General features: G+C 40.6%; 1 protein-coding gene across 4 annotated transcripts in view; it reads left to right on the top strand.

Annotated features, from left to right (window-relative positions):
- LOC133609498 (enhancer of polycomb homolog 1-like) overlaps positions 1 to 21,514 on the top strand; it is a 62,942-nt gene that overhangs the window by 20,388 nt on the left and 21,040 nt on the right. For 2 of the 4 annotated variants that reach the window (XM_061965108.1, XM_061965109.2), the window contains 9 exons: positions 7,961 to 8,120; positions 8,706 to 8,851; positions 11,181 to 11,387; positions 13,007 to 13,155; positions 15,036 to 15,183; positions 15,732 to 15,890; positions 15,987 to 16,076; positions 16,164 to 16,312; positions 20,489 to 20,901. In XM_061965108.1, coding sequence (XP_061821092.1) covers positions 8,021 to 8,120; positions 8,706 to 8,851; positions 11,181 to 11,387; positions 13,007 to 13,155; positions 15,036 to 15,183; positions 15,732 to 15,890; positions 15,987 to 16,076; positions 16,164 to 16,312; positions 20,489 to 20,901 — 1,561 coding nt within the window. In that variant the 5' untranslated portion in view covers positions 7,961 to 8,020. Of the gene's footprint in view, positions 1 to 3,115; positions 3,615 to 7,960; positions 8,121 to 8,705; positions 8,852 to 11,180; positions 11,388 to 13,006; positions 13,156 to 15,035; positions 15,184 to 15,731; positions 15,891 to 15,986; positions 16,077 to 16,163; positions 16,313 to 20,488; positions 20,902 to 21,514 lie in introns of those variants that run through there. The other 2 variants (XM_061965107.2, XM_061965106.2) reach the window with 2 other exon arrangements.

Below are 21,514 nucleotides of genomic sequence, written 5' to 3'. Positions count from 1 at the left end.
GCAGTAGAATCCTTAAACAGCAGAGCACCTTTCCCTTATAGATGATCTTGACAAAGTTATTTTTTGCACTTGGTCCTTAAAAACAGCATGTTCCTGTCATAATTATCTGTGACTAGCATTTACAAAAGATTACAGTTCACATTTGGTAAAATAAAAGTTTTAAGGCACAGGTGTCAAACTCAAGAACCGGAGGCCAGACTGGCCCGCCACATCATTTTATATGGCCCGCTAACACCTGGAAATAATATGCGTCCATGAAGTACCTTATCTTTTTTTACTAAATGTATTTGTTCATTCCATTTTGACAGAAAAAAAATGTACTGCATGAAATTGCATACCGTTTAAACTTTAATATACTGTATTTTTCGAACTATACGTCGCAGTTTTTTTCATAGTTTGGCCGGGGGTGCGACTTACACTCAGGAGCGACTTATGTGTGAAATTATTAACACATTACCGTAAAATATCCAATAATATTATTTTGCTCATTCACGTAAGAGACTAGACGTATAAGATTTCATGGGATTTAGCGATTAGGAGTGACAGATTGTTTGGTAAACGTATAGCATGTTCTATATGTTATAGTTATTTGAATGACTCTTACCATAATATGTTACGTTAACATACCAGGCACGTTCTCAGTTGGTTATTTATGCCTCATATAACGTACACTTATTCAGCCTGTTGTTCACTATTCTTTATTTATTTTAAATTGCCTTTCAAATGTCTATTCTTGGTGTTGGGTTTTATCAAATAAATTTCCCAAAAAAATTTGACTTATACTCTAGTGCGACTTATATATGTTTTTTTTCCTTCTTTATTATGCATTTTCGGCCGGTGCGACTTATACTCCGGAGCGATTTATAGTCCGAAAAATACGGTAATCTAGTAATATAACAAACTTTTTTATCATAATTTGCTAACTTTTTTTTTTGGGTCAAAATAAATACTTAAATACTGTACTGTATGTGCTTGATCTATGATTTCAAAGCCAGCTATCCATCAAATTGTATACCTGTACTGTAAAAGAGACATTTTACGGTGGTTTTCACAGCACCCATCCATCCATTTTTCTACCGCTTGTCCCTCTCGGGGTCGTGGGGGGGCTGGAGCCTATCCCAGCTGCACTTGGACAGAAGGCAGGGTACTGCCAACTAGGGTTGTACGGTATACCGGTATTAGTATAGTACCGTGATACTAATGAATCATTTTTGGTACTATACTGCCTCTGAAAAGTACCGAAAGGTATCAAAATAATTTTGGTACCAGTACCAAAATATTGGTATTGGGACAACACTACTGCCAACACAGACAACATTCACACATTCAATAGGGCCAATTTAGTGTTGCCAATATTACTGTACATTAAAAAAAACTCTACCATTGTTTTTTTTACCGTAAAATACTGTCAACTGAGCTGACAGTTTTTTATCATAAAATCTACAGTTGTTCTCTTCAGGGAGTATTACTCTAAATGGAAATACAGTACCACATATTTAGAGGATAAAAAACTGGCAGCTCAGTAACCAGATAAAAAAAAAAACAGTTGTACTGTTTCTCAATTTACAGCAGTAATCTGTTGTAAAAAAACACTAAGTTTTACAATTAAATTCTGGCGACAAAGCTGCTATTTTTACCGTAAAAAAACCAGTTGTACTGTTTTTCAGTTTATAGTAATATGTTGTAAAAAAAAAAAAAAGAACAGTGTAAGTTTTATAGTAACATTCTGGAAACTAAGCTGCTATTTTTACTCTAAAAAAACAGTGGTAGTGTTTGTCCATATAAGATGATGTAAAAAATGTTTTATATAGGGACGGCGTGGCGCAGTGGAAGAGTGGCCGTGCGCGACCCGAGGGTCCCTGGTTCAATCCCCACCTAGTACCAACCTTGTCATGTCCGTTGTGTCCTGAGCAAGACACTTCACCCTTGCTCCTGATGGGTGCTGGTTAGCGCCTTGCATGGCAGCTCCCTCCATCAGTGTGTGAATGTGTGTGTGAATGGGTAAATGTGGAAGTAGTGTCAAAGCGCTTTGAGTACCTTGAAGGTAGAAAAGCGCTATACAAGTACAACCCATTTATCATTTATTTATTTTATATTTAACAGTATAATTTTGGTTAGAGATGTCCGATAATATCGGCCGATAAATGCTTTAAAATGTAATACCGGAAGTTATCGGTATGGTTTTTTTTTTATTATCGGTATCAGGTTTGTTTTTTTTGTTTGTTTTTAATTAAATCAACATAAAAAACACAATATACACTTACAATTAGTGCACCAACCCAAAAAACCTCCGTCCCCCATTTACACTCATTCACACAAAAGGGTTGTTTCTTTCTGTTATTAATATTCTGGTTCCTACATTATATATCAATACAGTCTGCAAGGGATACAGTCCGTAAGCACACATGATTGTGCGTGCTGCTGGTCCACTAATAATACTAACCTTTAACAGTTAATTTTACTAATTTTCATTAATTACTAGTTTCTATGTAACTGTTTTTATATTGTTTTACTTTCTTTTTTATTCAAGAAAATGTTTTTAATTTATTTATCTTATTTTATTTTTTTTTTTTTAAAAAGGACCTTAACTTCACCATACCTGGTTGTCCAAATTAGGCATAATAATGTGTTAATTCCACGACTGTATATATCGGTATCGGTTGATATCGGTATTGGTAATTAAAGAGTTGGACAATATCGGATATTGGCAAAAAGCCATTATCGGACATCCCTAATTTTGGTGATTGAGTTTCCAGTTTTTTTTAAGTAAAATCCAAATATTTTTTTTTTTTTTTTAATATGTGTAGTAATCAAATTTCATAGGCAAATTCATATATTACTCGCTGTTACAGGTGGCCCTTGGAGGGCACCCACTACTGCGATGTGGCCCTCAATGAAAACGAGTTTGACACCCCTGATTTAAGTATGACTGGGCCTTGTCCACATAAACGCAATACAAATAATAGATCCATAGCGTTTTATCAATGTGAAGCCCAGAGTAAGATGATTTGCTGGCGTGTTCGGACAATTCAAGTAAAAAAGTTGACGTCCCCTCCTCAGCATCATCAGTCTCCCCCACCCCTTCTCTCCCCGGACCCCACGGTTCTGTCGAGCGCGCAGGCGTGCCAAGCTGCGTGGGAATGGCTGTTGGTGCGATGGAGGGGGTTGGGCTGCGCGGAGCGAGTGGAGCGCTACATGAGTTTGTAATGTCCGCCATGTTGGCCATGGCGCATTGAACCGGGGAGGGAGAGCGGAGCGCCAGAGCCTCAGCGACCGACAGAGAGCGACCGAGACGCGGGCCTGCCCGGCCGCTGCTCGCGCTGCTACGGACCCGAGCCTCGCCTCGATCGAGCAGCTGACTCCAGGACACCGTTCCGGATCCATCCATGAGAACTACACACGGGACTGCTGTTATTCCTCGCAGATCCACTAGCTTTATGCTGCGTCTTTTCATATAAAACATGAGTAAATTGTCGTTTCGGGCGCGGGCGCTGGATGCTAGCAAGCCCCTGCCCGTCTTCCGCTGCGAGGATCTACCGGACCTGCATGAATATGCTTCTATCAACCGGGCTGTGCCCCAGATGCCTACCGGGATGGAAAAGGAGGAGGAATCGGTATGTTTAACGGCCGCCGGAGCAATGGCGGCCGGGTTTTTTTGGCGGTGTCTTTCCCGACCTGGCGGCAACCGCTACGCTGCCTGCGCAGGCTCGCTCAAAATGGCCACCATGTCAGCTCCGACGAGCACACGACGGATCTCGGCGAATTCGCCTCCTATCGACGCCGCTCCAAGGCGGGTGTCATATTAGGAGCGTTTATAACACGCACGTGTTTCTTTGGTCGTGTCGTGCCGGCTAGTTTGGCCAGAAAATGTGGGGGGTAGCACAAAGAAGTCACGTGACGTGGATCTCTTCCTCCATTTTGTTGCTTTTCTCCCGGCGAGCAGGCCTCGGACGTGGTGCACTGGGCCTGTGCGGACGCTAGGGGGAGACGCTGAGCCTCGGCCCGCTTTGACAACCGGCACCCGCGTGTTGACAGCTCCCAGGCGGCCATGTGGGCTACACTTTGTGGCCGTGCTGGTGTGGCATAGTCGCTACTAGATAGATTGGAACCAGGACGTACTCATTTTTTATTATTAGGAATCATACGCTCGTCAATGTGCTAACCATTTAGCATTATTTTAGCTAAGAAGAGTAAATGCATTTTGTTTATTTTGTGCTAATTACTAAATTGACTCTTCACGGTGGTAATGGAAACTTCTCAGCAGAAGTGGTTAGACATGTCAGTAATTTTTCCCTTTGTGGTTATTTTGTTATTGTTGGGTTGCTTTGGTGGTCTTTTAAATACTTGAATAGTTTAGTCACCTTAAATCAGTGCTTCTCAATTATAAATGATAATGATAAATGGGTTATACTTGTATAGCGCTTTTCTACCTTCAAGGTACTCAAAGCGCTTTGACAGTATTTCCACATTCACCCATTCACACACATTCACACACTGATGGCGGGAGCTGCCATGCAAGGCGCTAACCAGCAGCCATCAGGAGCAAGGGGTGAAGTGTCTTGCCCAAGGACACAACGGACGTGACTCGGATGGTAGAAGGTGGGGATTGAACCCCAGTAACTAATTAGTTTCTGTTACCCCCTTTACCTCCAGAAAGAAGCAAACATTTTGCGGCCACGCTCTGACGAGATTATAAATAGTATCATGTGTTTATAAAAATGTTATAAATACACCAATGCATAACATCGTGTCCTTATTAACATAATATAAAACAAAAAAGAAAAATGTAGCTCAACTTACAACAAAGAATAACTTTATTAACATTGTTTTTTGGTATGTAACAGACAAAATTCAAGGGCATCAATTTGACTGACCTTAAAAGACATTCAATTCTTATTTAAACTGAACACCCTTTGAACAACTTGAATTATTTGATACTTCAAGATGAAAGTGAATATTTTAAACCCAATAAATATTAAATTCAATTTGATCGGCAACATTAACTCAGGAGCACAATATATATAAAACACTTAAACCTGTAAAACATGTTTTTAATCAAAATGAGGCAGTCAGGATTAATGGCTACAATGAGCACATTTTGTAGTGCGCAGCATTTTGTTTGAAGCATGGTACTGATTAAGCAAGTTCCCTGGGATCACACACCCCCCTTCACAGGGCCCGGCCCACTATTTGAGAGGAGCTGTTCTTAAACGATAGGCCTTTCTTTATATGACAGCATGTCAAAGTGTGGGGTGAGGCATCCGAAGAGGCAGTAGCTTTACAAAAATAGAGAAAACATATGTTGCAAACCTTGGGTTAAAGGCAAAATTAATCAATTTTCTTAGGCATTGTTCACACTGCTGGTCAGTTCTGATTTTTTTGCCCATATGTGACCTGTATGAGATTTTTTAATGTCAATGTGAACAGTGCATTCCCAAATTTTTCAAATCCGACCCAGATCTCATTGGTATTTGGATGTAAATCAGATATGCATCCAATGCGACTGCTTTCTGAACGATTGGGTCACGTTAATCCGACCAATACGTCGTCAGAAAGTGGTGAGTGTTATAATGCTTAGCCAAAATAGACGGTTGCAAAATGAATAGTTGAGAAATGAGCAGAAAACAAGTGAAAATATTGTTTTAGGAACTTTTGTCAGTGTTCCACCACTCCTGTCTCGGACTGCTCTTTGAAGCATACATGGAAGCAAATGTCCCGCAATCTGCGAGACCCAAAATGCTTGCCCACTTCCTTCTTCATCTTCTATGTGCAATAATTTGGTTCAGAAAATGTTGAATTTGATAGCACAAAAGCCTTGAAATTGCCACAAATACGCCACGACAAGGGTCATATTAGAATTGGAGCCATGTTCTGTCAACACTGCAGCACGTGTGACATGTCTGCATGCAGGTCAGTTTGCTTTCCCATTAGGCATCGTGTGTTTTTGCCACGCGAACGACTTCTTAAAAGGATCCGAATTTACCAAAAAAACCGATTTGAACATCATACCTTGCAGTGTGAACGTAGCCTCAGTTTCTACGGTACAAGAGTAAACTACACAGTGTACTTCTGATACATAAGATTGTAAAATTTTTGCAACAGATTGCTACAAACTGCAAATCACCCCAAGTCAGCACTTTTTAAGTACTAATCATCCACATTTGTATTTAAAATGTGTTGCAAGTGACTGATTTGTGTGTGGAGAAAGCATTTGGAAATAGAAACACATGTTTTTTGGCGGCTCATCAGCAGGAGAGCCCATCTGTGATGCAGAACAGCAGACATAAGCGTCAGACGGGGGAGGGGGGCCAAGTCAGCAGAAACTAGCCCCCCTCGCCCTCCACCTACAGTGTGGCCCACAGCAGCATTACATAACAGAGTGACAAAAGAGATAAAGCGGTTTTACTACAGTGGCTTAGCTCCCTGACCCACATCCTGCCTGGGGGTCAGTGGAACGCGGGAATGTACTGACTGACCACATGGAATACCCACTCAATTAAAAAACACAAACCCGCATGATCTTTTAATGTCTTGCATACATGCAGAGTATGTGTTTCGCTACATGCATGAAACGTAGGCTAAGTTAACGTTCCCACAGTAGCGTCATGTCCAGATCCGTATTATATGTTCAGGAATGTGCCATTGAGTCAGTCTTAAGAGTGTCCTAGCAGCTCAGAGCATCATTAAATGACTCCAGCCAGCATGAGCTGCAAACACCTGCTGAAGGCCACACTGTGGTGTCCATGGCAACCTTTTTTTTCTCTTAGAAACATTTTAATCGTTGGAACGTGTGGTGCTGTGAAAAATATTTTTTTTCCCCCAATTCTAGTCTCTTTTTTTTTTCAGCTCTGTGGCCCTGATAGAAATTCATGTTTGTTCCTGCAGCATTTTGTTTGCATTTCCACTTTTGTTGGTGGTGGGCTTCACTGCACTGAGCCTGATTTTTTTGGCTCAGTGCTAGAGCGTTATCAAAAATGTTTTAAAGTGTTGCACTCCTGATGCCTTTCTAATGGTCCATTTGGTTTTTTGTGTGTTTTGTTGCAAGGATAAACATCACTTATTGTGCCAACAAGTACAGTACCTTTTTATCACACTAGCAGTGTTGAGAATTGGCTCTATATTTATAACTGACACATTTACAGAAATGTGTATTACTGTGTGCTGTAGTAGAGCAGACTGAGGGTGATGCAGAAGTGCAGTGAGTCATAGTGTTGGCATAATTATATTCCACAGGGTTGTACTGTAATGGTTGAGTTGTTGCAAATAGAACGCTGGTAGCAGATTTGCTTGGTGTCTTAAGAACAGAGATTGTCTGTCTGATTTTTGACAAAATAATAAAAAAATGTAACCTAAACTACTGTAAACTTCAGAACATGTCTGGTTAAATATGTAGGTTGTCTTCAAATTGTGCTTTGGTAGTGTCGAAATGTTTTTCTTTGGCATATAGTTGTGTTCTTCGGACACATGCTGCGTTCTTGAATACTTGCTCACAGCTCGCGTTCCCTCTATGAAGTGGCGATCTTCTCACATGCAGTCGCATATTCGGCTGTGCGCCAACACGTTTCAGTGGCGTTATTTGTGCCAACTTTTTTTCTAATACGCCATCAAATGCTGACCCACATCTTTGAATTCTAGAGTTTTGTAATGTGTCAAAATGAGTAGGAGCTCTGTTAGAATAGTTGTCAGAACAAGCAGTGACTGCGGAGGCCATCTGTTGCTAAGTTTTAGCATAGAGAGCTTGTACGCTGCAGGATGAGCTCTCAAGACAGGCAAAATAATCAATTGATTATTGGAGAATTGATACTTTTTGTCAAACTAGGAACCATACTGATACATGGAGAGAGTTGAATTAAACTAGCTCCGCTTATTCTTGCTCCTTTTCAAATATTTTGCAAGCGTAACTGTGACGTACTTCAGTGTAACTTTAAAACTACAACTTCCTTCCACCACCGTCTTCCAGGAGCACCATCTCCAGCGGGCCATCTCGGCGCAGCAGGTCTACGGCGAGAAGAGGGACAACATGGTCATCCCCGTGCCCGAGGCCGAATGCAACATCACGCACTACGAGTCCCTCTACCCGGGGGATTTCAAAATGCCAAAGCAGCTTATTCACATACAGCGTAAGTTAGCAGCTTTATCCTCTTTGACTTCACCTGGTTGACACTGCTGCTTGTATCATAAATGCCAAGATAATGTGAAAGCACTTCCTAACACGAAGCCAATTTCTTGGGAAGCTGACAAATTCCGTCAATGACAATGCAGATATTTATTGGCGTGAGTGAAATTGAACCAGATGTTTATAAGGCATTTATGGCCTAAAATTTTTATCACAATTTATATTTCAGCCTTCTGCGATAACAATATATATCACAATATACTATTTTGTATGCAAATGATAGCTTGACTTATTTTTGAATGTAAGAAGCACTTATTGTTCTGTTGTTGGGCTACTTTGTATTAGTTTTGGGTGGTAATACAAATTTAGGTATGGATCCAAATGCAGCCCTTTGAGACACTTGTGATTTAGGGCTATATAGATAAACATTGATTGATTGATTGATCAAATACCAAATAGTTACAGGGACAATATTCGTCATACCAATGCTGATACTGATGTACTTCAACTTTTCAAGATCATTCAACATTCATTTTTTTATCGTTTATATTGCGCATTCCCAGTAACCATCTCTCTTTTCTTGCCGCAGCTTTTGGTCTGGACACAGAGCAGCCAGACTACGACCTAGATTCAGGGGACGAGACTTTTGTGAATAAGCTGAAGAAGAAAATGGAAATCACCGCGCTCCAGTTTGAGGGGATGATAGACCGTCTGGAGAAAGGCAGCGGGCAACAGGTAAGCTCATTGTCTTGTTTACCGATGTTTCTCATAGATTCTTGGGACTGTCTGTGTATCTTGTGATTCCAACTCCATACAGCAGATTGCATTGTAAGTTATAAGCACATACCACAACTGACTTGGTCGCGCATTAAGAGCACATCTGTTCAACAATACAGTGATAAGAGTGGTGTACAATGACATGTAAATTATATTCAAAATCGAGATACTTTATTATTGTTGTAAGATGCAAGCACAAGTGTCTTCTGTGCATTAAATGAAACCTTCCAGGGTTTCCCCTTAATGTAACTGAATGTGGCACACCGCCACAGCATTTTCATTGCCTCCACACCTTGAAAATAGGGGATTTTTTTAACGTGAAAACAAATAAAGTAATATAGCCCCCAAAAGAAGTCACACAAAGTCTGACGTTATTTGTAACTTTTATTGCCAATCTTATAACAAACGGCACACTTCCAACAGGTTTTACTTTCCCCGCAAACACTTGCGTCTCCGTGCTTCCCCAGACACATAACACTTCCTCATTTTCCGCCAATACGCTTTCAGGCACGGACGGTGTGTTTGTAGTAGTAGAAAAAAATTAACATCAAATCAAAACCATACAGCATTGCCAAAACTCGATGTAAACCAGACGTGCGCCATTGTATGGAGTGATGTGGACGTAACTTTAATGTATCCCAGACAACGTTCCCTCTAAGGTGCGCAATTGCGCACTGCTCACGCGTCCTTTGCGCACAGCAAATCTATGCCGCGCAAAAAATCAAATCCCACTCTAAACAAAATAAACAAGTCATTTGTTTTGTATGATTTTGCAATGCAACTGTGAGTAACAGGTGACGAAAGGCGGCCGCAACAGATAAAACAATGTTTGTCAACACTTAAATTATTGTAACGTCAGTGAAGACACTTAAAAGGAGGACAGGAATTCCATCGGTCCCTTTATGTAGCGAAATTGTTTGTCGGCCATAACCACACCAAAACAATGTGTAAAATACTTTTATCTAGCAAAACTGGTCGTTGTCTACCGTACAAACCAAGCCAAAAGCAACTCTTTGTCATCTGTTACATCAACAGCAGCCGCTTGCTCTATCTCTCACCTGCACCAACACATACACTATGGCAATTAGCCACTGGTGCGTTTATGGCCACACAAAAAGTTGGACAACTCCAACACTACACACAAAGTGTAAATTTCAGGTCGTTTTACTATGACTCCTCAATCAGTGTGCTTATTCTACTGTCATTTGTTAAGAATGTTATATTATCATTTCATGAATCATGAAATGATGTTACAGGACTACATAATTGCTAATAGAAATATTTATTTTACGGACAGAAAGCTAATAATCACTTCATCTCATGCAACATGTGAATGTTTTAAGGGGAACTAAATGTGATCTCTGGAAGGGGTACACAATCTTTCCAAAGCAGGACCCCCACCCAGGCATAAAATATTATAGTGCATAGCTGATTAAAAAAAATATATATATCTAAGTGGGCCAAATCACATATATTAGAAAATAATCTCTGAAATTGACTAGTCACTTGATTATAATAATAAGACATTTAAATTGTTGTGTCTGGTTTAAAACAAATGTGCTGCTGGTATGACCACAGTGTGCACGTCTGTATTCCACTGAATGCTCAGGGTGTTTGTGCGTTTGCTCACACACATGAAAAATTAGAGGGAACATTGATCCCAGATATACTCGCGGACGGCAATCTACAAATATTAAGAGGACAGTGGCGGCATTTAAAGAGAGAAAGTCCACCTGAAGCAACAGCTTGAAGCAAGTTTGACGTCATGCTCGCTGCAGCTCCCCTCTTTTGTCAGGGACATTGAGGGACAGAAGTAGTTTAAAACATGAGTACATTTTATAATAACACCAGAAAAACAGCTAGATTTGTTGCTAGTTGTTTAAAAAAGAAAGTCATTAAAAGTCTCTAGATACATGAACAATTCTCAAAGTACATTGTACAGCAGCAACACTTGAAAATATAGCAAAACAATATAAAAATATGTTAATACGAATTAATAGCTAATTTGTTTTTAAATGTATGTATATATTTTTGTGACCATGCCCCCACCGCCACAGGTATTTTGACAATCTAGGGTAAACCCTGCCTTTTGTGAAACTTCCTATTCTGTTTAAAGGTTTAATGGCATTAAATAATTTCCCCACAAACCAGAAAGGTCTGTTATTTCCATCTACACACGAACCCTTGAATTTTGCAAATTAGAGAAACGATATTTACTTGTACTAGATTAATGACCATCCATGAAAAAAACCATCTCCACATTTAAATTCTGCACGTTTCTCTGCAGTTTGTCAGTCTGCAGGAGGCCAAGCTACTCCTGAAGGAAGACGACGAGCTCATCAAGGAAGTGTTTGACTACTGGAGCCGAAAGAGGAAGGTGTGCAAGGGCGGCACGTTCATTTCCATCGTCAAGCAGGAAAAAAGAGACGGTTCCAGCACCAGCGACCCATATGTGGCCTTTCGCAGACGGACGGAGAAGATGCAGACCAGGAAGGTAGGGTATATAGTAGGGCTGCGAATCTTTGGGTGTCCCACGATTCGATTCAAAATCGATATTTTTCGATTCAACGCGATTCTCGATTCAAAAACGATATTTTCCCGATTCAAAACGATTCTCTATTCATTCAATACATAGGATTTCAGCAGGATCTACCCCAGTCTGCTGACGTGCAAGCAGAATAGTAGATTTTTGTAAAAAGCTTTTATAATTGTAAAGAACAATGTTTTATCAACTGATTGCAATAATGTAAATTTGTTTTAACTATTAAATGAACCAAAAATATGACTTACTTTGTGAAAAAATTGGACACAGTGTGTTGTCAAGCTTATGAGATGCGATGCAAGTGTAAGCCACTGTGACTCTATTGTTCATATTGTTGATAATGTTCATTTTTGTTTCACTACTTTTGGTTTGTTCTGTGTCTCAATTGCTCGGTTTATTGCAGTTCTGAGTGTTGCTGGGTCGGGTATGGTTTTGGAATTGGATTGCATTGTTATAGTATTGCTGTGTATTGTTTTGTTGGATTGATTCATTAAAAAAAAAAAAAATATATATATATATATGTATACAATAAAAATGAAAAAAAAAAAAAGGATTTTTTTCAAAATGAGAATCGATTCTGAATCGCACAACGTGAGAATCGCAATTAGAATTCGAATCGATTTTTTTCCCACACCCCTAGTATATAGATGCAGGAAGTCATGTACTGATATGTTCTGGCTAGGGATGGAACTGTTTATAAATAAAATCTGAACCGTTTGGTTAGGTGTGTTGATCAGAGCATGTGTTTTTTTTAATTAATCCATCCAGAGTGTGTACGTAGGGCTGGGCGGTATATTATTACGAGTCATACCAATATATTAGAAAGTATTTGAGACTATACCGCCACACTGATATATAATATTTTGAAGCTGCTTTTGATAGTTACTCCCGCCGTTTACTCGCGCTTCATTGAATTTGAGCTGAGGAACGTTTCGGCGCACGTCCGGAGTCGCTACACGCATTGCAGACACCGACTAAACACTTAGCACATTTTGTCTAAAATACCGAAATATATTGTATGTCGCCATTTGGCCTACAAATACTAGGATGTTAGTTTGGGTCCATATCGCCCATTCCTACGTGTACATACAGTACTCATTTCCAATTACCGCTTTACTGGACTCGCAAAAAGAATGACAAAATTGGCCAAAAATGCAGAATCAACAGTTTAACAAGGAATATCACAACAAAATTACATAAATGTGACCTCAATGCTGTCATCAGGAGGAAAATGAACATATGTCTGGGAATATCATGTGTTCAGAACCCTTACAGGATATAAAATGACTATAGTTTTCTCCATATCGCACAGCACCAGGTCAGAGCTTAAGGAGCCATTTTTAAGTTGTATTTTATTCAATATTTTTTTAAGAACCATAATTGATAAATGGTAATAGTGGATTATTAGTATATATGGTATTCTGAGGTGCTTAAAAGCAAAATAAGTACACTGAATCAAAAACTGTCACAAAGCTGTAATAATATCCGAACTGTCAATTTTTGTGAACCATTACTCCTTCTTCCTGGTGTTTTCTTTTCACAGTGTGACGATTTTGCTTTCACATTTGCAGAACCGCAAGAATGACGAGGCTTCGTACGAGAAGATGTTAAAGCTTCGCCGGGACCTCAGTCGGGCTGTCACCATCTTGGAAATGATCAAGAGGAGGGAGAAAAGCAAGAGAGAACTGCTGCATCTAACGTTGGAGATTGTAGAGAAGCGGTGAGCAGTAGCCTTGTGTTTGTTGTTGGTGGGGATGTTTTTAACATAACTGCTCTTTACATGCAGCTTTTATTTGGTTGTGTGTTTTAGAGGATGACTTTCAGTGGTTTCATTTTGGTGAATTGTCAGTAGTGTGTGGAGCAAATAGGCTTGGGGACATCTCACTATTTCTTTTAGGTGCTCCTCTTGACTTGTTTTTATTTCCTAACCTTGGCGCCGACTTGTTCCTCGCTCCCAAAGAGTGGAGCCTTTGTGATCCCTTCGAATTCGACATCCAAATAGAACAAATTTCCTGCGAAACGAGCTGTCACCGACAGCTTAAATTGAAGCCCTCTCCGAGAAGTCCTTTTGATTTGTAGTGACATTTCAATTTCCTCTTGTTATCCTCTGCTGGTCCACCAGCGTTTACATCCCCCTCCTCTCTGTCAGCCCAGTCTGTTCTCTCGATGTGACTTCTGTGGTTTGCTCCATGATATTATGGAGATTTTTGAGTGAGCCAGGTGCAAAGCGAGGAGCACAAAGTCTTGAGTGTTTCAATGCTATTTATTACCTGCTGGTCTCCACGGATGCTGGATTTTTGATGAATTGTCTTCAAGTTCTACTTTTTGTTCAAGCGTTTTAGAACCATTGTGCTTCAGCAATGATAAATGTGATTAATATTAATTATGTTTTTGTATGCATGCTATTAAGGCCAAGGGTTGTCACATGTGCCTGTTGCTTTTTAGATATGGTTGGAAAGCGTCCGGCGTCTACAATTGTCATTGTTGAGAGGAACTTGGTGGTGTGTTTGTTCTGCTATTGCAGTTATTTTGGTCAAGCCTAACTGCAATCACCAAACAGGGTTGAGATGAGTCTCGGTCAGCTTGCGAGTGAACTATGATGTGGTTTGGGCGCAACAGTGTTGAAATGACAGTAAAAAGCATGCAGAAATGATAAATGTGTTCAAGTGCTTTCTCTCTGCCCTCCCTCCTACTATGCATGCCTTTTGACCCTTGAATACACATTTTGTTGCATTTCGCCGGTTTCAGTTTCACACACCGGCTACAATGTCTTGCTCCTTCTTCTACAAACCCTCTTGCATAGCGTGATGTGCACCTCCAAAAGAGTCTAACCTCACAGACCGTAAAGGCTGTGATTGGTTGGTTTGTAAAACATTCTTTCCTGCGTGTATATGGGTGGATCGCCTGGCTCCTGGAACGACTTCTCCTAAAAAAAATGTTAATTAACATTTGCAGTAAACCTAACACAAACCCATTGATTAGTTCCAGCTGCAATAACACTCCATGGTCTCTCTTTTAATTGCCATTGTTGGAGAGCAACAAAGGGAAGCTAACAATTTAAATTGACAACAAGAGTCGTGGTTGCTCAGAGCTCAACCCTGACCGAGAGCTATAAAAGCAGAGCTGTCCGAAAAGTTTTTTTAATTACCTTGTGGCCCATTGTAGAAAAACCCACCCAATACACTCCAAAAATTGCAAAATTAGTACTTTGGAGTACTCATTAAATGTCTTTAAGGGTGGCAGGTGTGTAACCTACATATTCAGCCCAGTAGGGAGAATTTTGGTTTGGAATCATTTGAGTCACGTAGTCCTTAGTTAATGCATGTGTTCCTAAATGCACAGCTTTTGGTCTCAGGACAAAATTCTCAGTGTAAACGCTAAGCGAGTTGCACCAACGTATCTCTTTTTTTTGGGGGGGTGGGGGGTTGGCCCTGATTAGAGTACCGAGCCACTAGTGTAAACCTCAGATGTTGTGAAGGTTTTTGAGAATCAACAATAATGTGCTTGAGATTCTCCCTCAGAGTCATGTGATTGTGGTCCTCGTTATAACGGCACCGTTCATAACACCGTCAATAAACACCTTTTTATTTCTCCCAACAGAAACACAATGCCTGACCTTGGCAGCGAGGTGATGGCAGAGGCGCTGGCCCAGCAGGCTCTGGTCAAGCCCGTCTACACCATCCCCATCATTCCTAGTGCCAACCAGTATCGACACCAAGACCACTTGGACTTGAAGGACTACAAGAAGGTGTGTGGACCTCAAATAGAAAGCCTGGAGACCGTTGGTTTTATAACGCCTCATTACACAGCTTTATTTTTGCTGTGGTGTCATCGGTCCCCATTATGACTTAATTGGCTCTCGTGACCAACAACTCCCCACCCCTCACTTTTTTTTAACCCCTCCTTTTTTAGCTTTTGTGTGTTACTTGCTTTTTTTCTACCGTCAGTCAGCATATTGATTTGCTCCTTCACTGTAGAGTCTTTCCGCATTCTGTTTTCTTTGTCTGGCACGTCTAGCAGCTGAAAAGGCTCTGACTAATCCCAGTTGGAGTGTGTTCAGTCAGGGAGGGTTTGTCCCGCAACGGGGAAGCAAGGGTGAGTGGTGGCAGCGGGTGGGGGGTTTGGCTGCGCCATCTGGCTAGGCGGTAGCATCTGGCACGTGTCGCCATCTGCATATCAATGCCCCCTCGTTGTCACTTCTTGCCTGTGCAAAGAGAACATTTCCATCTCTGAGATGCATGGTAAACATTTCATCACCTGCCCCCTCCTCTTCCTCTTCTACTTTCCCTCCCCCAGCAGGACAAGTTGGAGGTGGTGCGAACCAAAAGGAAATACGAAAAGAAACCCAAGATCCCCCCTCTGTTGGCACCCCATCACACAGGACCTTCTGTGTTTAATCTCAAAGACCTCAACCAGTATGACTTCCCGAGCTCTGACGATGAACCCTTCTCACAGGTAAATAACACAACAAGCACTCAGTTGCCATGTAGTAATCAACATTTGGCTTGCTCAGCTCTTTGTGTGCTCAAGTGTTACTTTTTCACGTCTTAGATTAATTCAGGTTCCTCCGAGGCAGAGGAAGAGAGCGATCCAGATGGCTGCTATGCGTTTAGGAGGAAAGCCGGCTGTCATTACTACGCCGTGAGTGCTCGCTCTCTCTCCCCCGCTTCTATTTTTACAGTCCAGAGAGCTCTACCTGATGTCATTTTTTTCGCTTCAATCCTACAGTCCAATCCAGGCCAGAGTGGCAGCTGGCCGTGGGTAAGCCCATTGGAAGGCGGGCTGGGTCACCCACGCTTCCGCTACTGTCTGACCTCCCTTAGCACGCCACAGCGCTGCATCGGTCTGGCTAGACGCCGCATGGGCAGAGGTGGCAGGTTAGTAAAGACCTGTTTTTTTTAACATGTGATTCTTTTTCATTTATTTAAGATGTGTTGATATCCTTCAAGGTGTTTATTTGAGGGAAAACTATCATATTTGATGCTAAATGAGCAAAGACACGTGCTCTGTTGGTTGTTGAGCTCTGGCTTGCTCCTTACCAAGCATCTTTTGGCAAATATGAAGATCAACTTGCTTGCTAACATGTTAAACACATTCCCACCTTGGTTAGCATTGTGGCTTCAAGCCAACACCTCCTGCTGGTTTGTCCAATGCCACACCAATTAGTCAGACGAGTAAATTATAAAAAAGCAGCAGTCCACTTCAGGTAGCAGCAAAGTACGCACAGAGATATAAGCCGCACCCACTACATTTTAGAAGAATTTATATTTTTCCATGTGTAATCCGCACCAAACAATAAGCCGGAGATTAATATTTTGCGAAATTAGTTATTTACACTGTAAGATTCTGTAAATGTTTATTTACATACCTTAATCGTTTCCAAACGGTGGCAGTAAAACGGCTGATCAAACAAAACGGAAGTTATGGTCATGAACCCACTAGCTACAGAAGCTGGCTATCCAATCAGCTAAACAGACTCAATAACTCCACGGTGATGACTTGGTGAGTTTACTGAGGAATTTGTGAAACTGAAACAATACAAAAAGAATGCCGCTGTAAGTTAATAAAACTAACAGACCTTCATAAACGTGTTAGCATGTTAGCTTACGCTAACGATGCCAGGGTCTTTACATTATGATAGCATGTAGAAATATGTATGAAAATATTCCTACAGACATCACACATGGGATGGTTTAGTACGTTTAAACCGTTTTAGTTATATTGTAACTTACAAACGTTGCTAGGAGTGATGAATCCATGCGGGTAGTAATGCTAGGGACAGCTGGAAGACTAAACGTCACTGCTTCCTGTTGAAAGCACTACTCTGAAATAGAAGGATACTCGCATCACCTGCAGTAAGCAAATTTGTCCAGAAGATGACAATTAAACACTCTTTCAGTGTTTTTGCTTGTTTTTTTAAATTGTTTTTATTATAGCCGTCAGTGAAGAAAAATCCAAAAGATAGCCGCTCTGTCTTCGTATAAGCCGTGGGGTTCAAAGTGTAGGAAAAAAGTAGAGGTTTATAGCCTAGATTTTATGCTAATTAGTTTAGGACAGTCATTTTCAAATAATGGGGCCCTGTGCAATGCCCTGGGGGGCCCGTGTGACCTCGGAACATGCTTTTTTTGCCGACGAGAATGACGAAGCGTATGTAGTAGCACTTGGCTTCACTGTGACAACGGTGAGAGACAAGGAAAGGCCGGTGTTGTTTTCTTCAAGGTTAATAAGGGAACAATGTTATGTAGAGGTGTCCTTCTAACAAATTTATCGACAAATGATGCTATTTACAGTCGCTGTGGAGGGTGCGGGGGGCGTAACAGAAAATAATTGAGAAGCACTGGTTAGGAGAACATGTTTCTTTGTGGTTGTTGTGGTCCAAATTCTTTGGTTTGTGTTGTGTTCAAAGATCACTCTTTGCAGACGAGCACACTGGTGGGTGGCTTGTGGCAACAACGCTCTTTAAAAATGTTTTAGAAGTTTTTATTAATTTTTTTTTGAGCTGATATAAATATAGCACAGTAAAGAAATAACCAACATATTGTCAAATCAAGTTTGGTTCCATGACTTTGACCACAGACCACAGTACCTAACTAGGGATTGGCGATATTGCAGCCCACATAACGTACATACAACATGATATATTATTTGCTGTATATATGACAATAGAAGCATTTCATAACGGGTTACAAAGGCCCTTAATTTAGCTGCTGACATATGCAGTAACATATGGCATGATTTCCAGTAGTATTATTTTCTCAAAAATATTACTCACTTGCTAATTCACTGTTAATCTGGCTACTTTCTGTTGTAACATGTACGTCTGTACGTATATTAGAATGTAATAAGTACTTATCCTTCTGTTTGGATACTTTACATTAGATAGTTACATTAGATACATACATTAGATGATACTGTTCAACATTATTGAATGATTCCCTTTTTGATCACAATTATGAGACAAAAACACAGGATGGCGGTTTAACAATATCAATTAAATATTTAAATAATTTCCTACTATTGGCTCTGATTTGGGGCAGCACGGTGGAAGAGGGGTTAGTGCATCTGCCTCACAATACGAAGGTCCTGAGTAGTCTTGGGTTCAATCCCGGGCTCGGGATCTTTCTGTGTGGAGTTTGCATGTTCTCCCCGTGACTGCGTGGGTTCCCTCCGGGTACTCCGGCTTCCTCCCACCTCCAAAGACATGCACCTGGGGATAGGTTGATTGGCAACACTAAATTGGCCCTAGTGTGTGAATGTTGTCTGTCTATTTGTGTTGGCCCTGCGATGAGGTGGCGACTTGTCCAGGGTGTACCCCGCCTTCCGCCCGATTGTAGCTGAGATAGGCTCCAGCGCCCCCCGCGACCCCAAAGGGAATAAGCGGTAGAAAATGAATGAATGAATGGCTCTGATTTGAATAGTTTGGGTTTTGTCCTTAAAGCCTTTCTGTGTCCAGAGACTTATTTGCTGAGTTTGTAAACAATAACAAAAATGACAAAAAAATTTAATCATAAAAATATCTGTGCAGCCACTGTAGTGTCGACCTTTGTATCGTTATTGTCGATATTTCTATCGATTTGCCCACCTTTTTTTTTTTTTTTACATTTAAGAGCCCTTGTTTGCGGTTACATGTTAACTGACCCTCCTACAGTGTGTAGTGTAGCATGTTTAGTTATTCCTCATCCTCCAGTAATAATGGTACTCTGATACTCGTAAGAAATATAGTTTATTTACCGTAATGGCGGAGAGCCTTGCTGACTTAGCCTATGTCTACACTAAGGCGTTTAACCCCTTAAACCAATAATTATTTAGCCTAAGCCCCGCTTCAGCCACACTAAACCATCGTTTAAGGTTCCCCTCCTCGGACAAATTTTTATACGGGTAAGTGGGCGGGGTCTTTCTGGTGTCACTTCCTCTCCGAACTCACTTTGTAAACGATCAATGAGTCCATACAAAGCTAAGTGCCGGAGATTCAAGAATTACACGGCTGACTTACCCGTATAAAAATTTGTCCGAGGAGGGGAACCTTAAACGCTGGTTTAGTACGGCTGAAACGGGGGCTTAGGCTAAATAATTATTTGTTTAAGGGGTTAAACGACTTAGTGTAGACATGGCCTTAGAAGTGACTTAATACTGTGGAGGGTCGTACATTGTCATATACTACATTGCATTGATGATGCTTCCATTTGCTTGTTGCTGTCAGTTTTGCAGGACACAACTAGAATGTGTCAACGCTGTCAGTTTTGCAGGACACAACTAGAATGTGTCAACATGCATTATCATGATTTAACGATAGTATTAAAAGTTCTATCGTCGGCCAAATTTATATCGTCTATTGCGCAACCCTTTACCAAACCATAAGTTTGAACGCTGCCTTTGCAAAAAAAAAATATGATGATGAAATCTGATCTTGAAAACATGGAAGATTCACTTTTTTTTATAAAGAATGTTTTTTCATGAAAACAGTTAGTGTCAAAAATGGGGATGTGTTATATTCGGGGCTGCACGATTCTTGCAAAGAATTGAGATGGCAATTATCTGGGATGATTTTGTTTTGAAGAAATCACAGTTCATTTTTAGACTATTGTTCTCTTCTGCTTTAAGGAAACTTCCATTAGTCTTTCTGTCATTCTTCGTGGAAGGTACAGGAAGAACAGTTATTAGGGGACTTCAATAAAAATGGAATACACAAAAAAATCCACCTAGTAAAGAAATGTCCCATGCCTGCTTACTCCACAATACATTCATGCACGTAACAACAAAGTTAAATTAATAATTGAATGATAGCCAGCTTGTCTTTTTGGTTAGAGCTACATTAGTCCTTCTGTAAAATAGATTTTGTGGTTACTTCTTTATAATTGGATAAGGTAGAAAGGATATTGCATGTTAATGTGAATCAGTTTTTTTCAATAATTTTGGTGAAGCCCTTTCTGGTTTATAAATGACTCAATATTGTACCTGACGCTGGTTAATGAACGTGCAAGAGAAAATACACCTGAAATGTCCCTGTGGCAAACCAAAGTCCTAATGTTTTCTTTCTTTTGTGTTGGTTCCAGATTTTCGTTAGATCGGGCGCACACGGACCTCGACGGCATTTGCCAGACCCTGGACTCAGAACCAGAATTGCTCACCTCATCATTTCCATGCTCTCCACTCCGCAACTCTAGTACCTCAGAAAGCAATACCTCGGACATGACCGGCACTTCCCATCCCGTCTCCTTCCCCTCAGCATCACACCAGCCATCATTGTCATCTCCCACCATGGCCACGGACCTCGGCCGGATTCTTTTTAACATTAAATCTTGCCGCTGGAGGCATTTCAGACCGCGGACGCTATCCCAGCACCTTTTGGGTAGAGGAGTCCCGCCTCTTAAAGGATGTGGCGATTCCAGTCGGACGGTGACGGGACTTACTCGGACCTTGTCTGGAGGATCCTGCTTGCTGAACCGCACTTGTGCTCCTGTCAACTGTGAGTTCGTTTTGCTGCTTCTAATCCGCCAGCCTTTGGTACAATTATTCTCAACACTGGTTACAATCAAGCTTCTCCTGGGAGACATGGGGACATACTTTTGGGGACTGATACTTTTCATTCATTTTGCATGTTTTTTTCATTTAGCTATTGTATATGTGGTAATTAACCTGATTAGGCCTGTCTCAATAACAAAGTTTGCTCTACGATATATTGACCTTCAAATGATTGCCGATAAACGGTATTGTCAACAGTATTTTCAGACCAAATTAACCACTGATATAATCATTATAATACATAATAATATTGCAAGTATACCCTTTTTCAAATGCAATAAACTTGTATTTCTCGTATTTTTTTATCATTGTAATTGGAATGTAAACATTTAAATATCCAAGTTAAATAAAACAAACAATAATACAAAATAAAGTATACTCTATTTTAGCTAAATGTTGCACTTGAATAAAAATCACAGCCAAAAGCAATACAATAAGTTCTGTTTTTGTTAAGTAGAGGGTGGGGGACCATCAAATATACACAACCAGAAGAAACAATTAATTGGCTAACTAAAGGTATTGTGAACAAAATTAATGTGGTTGTTATTGTTCTGGCT

This window comes from Nerophis lumbriciformis, linkage group LG07, assembly GCF_033978685.3.
Source record: "Nerophis lumbriciformis linkage group LG07, RoL_Nlum_v2.1, whole genome shotgun sequence".
In the NCBI taxonomy this organism is placed as follows: domain Eukaryota; kingdom Metazoa; phylum Chordata; class Actinopteri; order Syngnathiformes; family Syngnathidae; genus Nerophis; species Nerophis lumbriciformis.
This window is presented reverse-complemented; position numbering and strand designations above follow the sequence as displayed.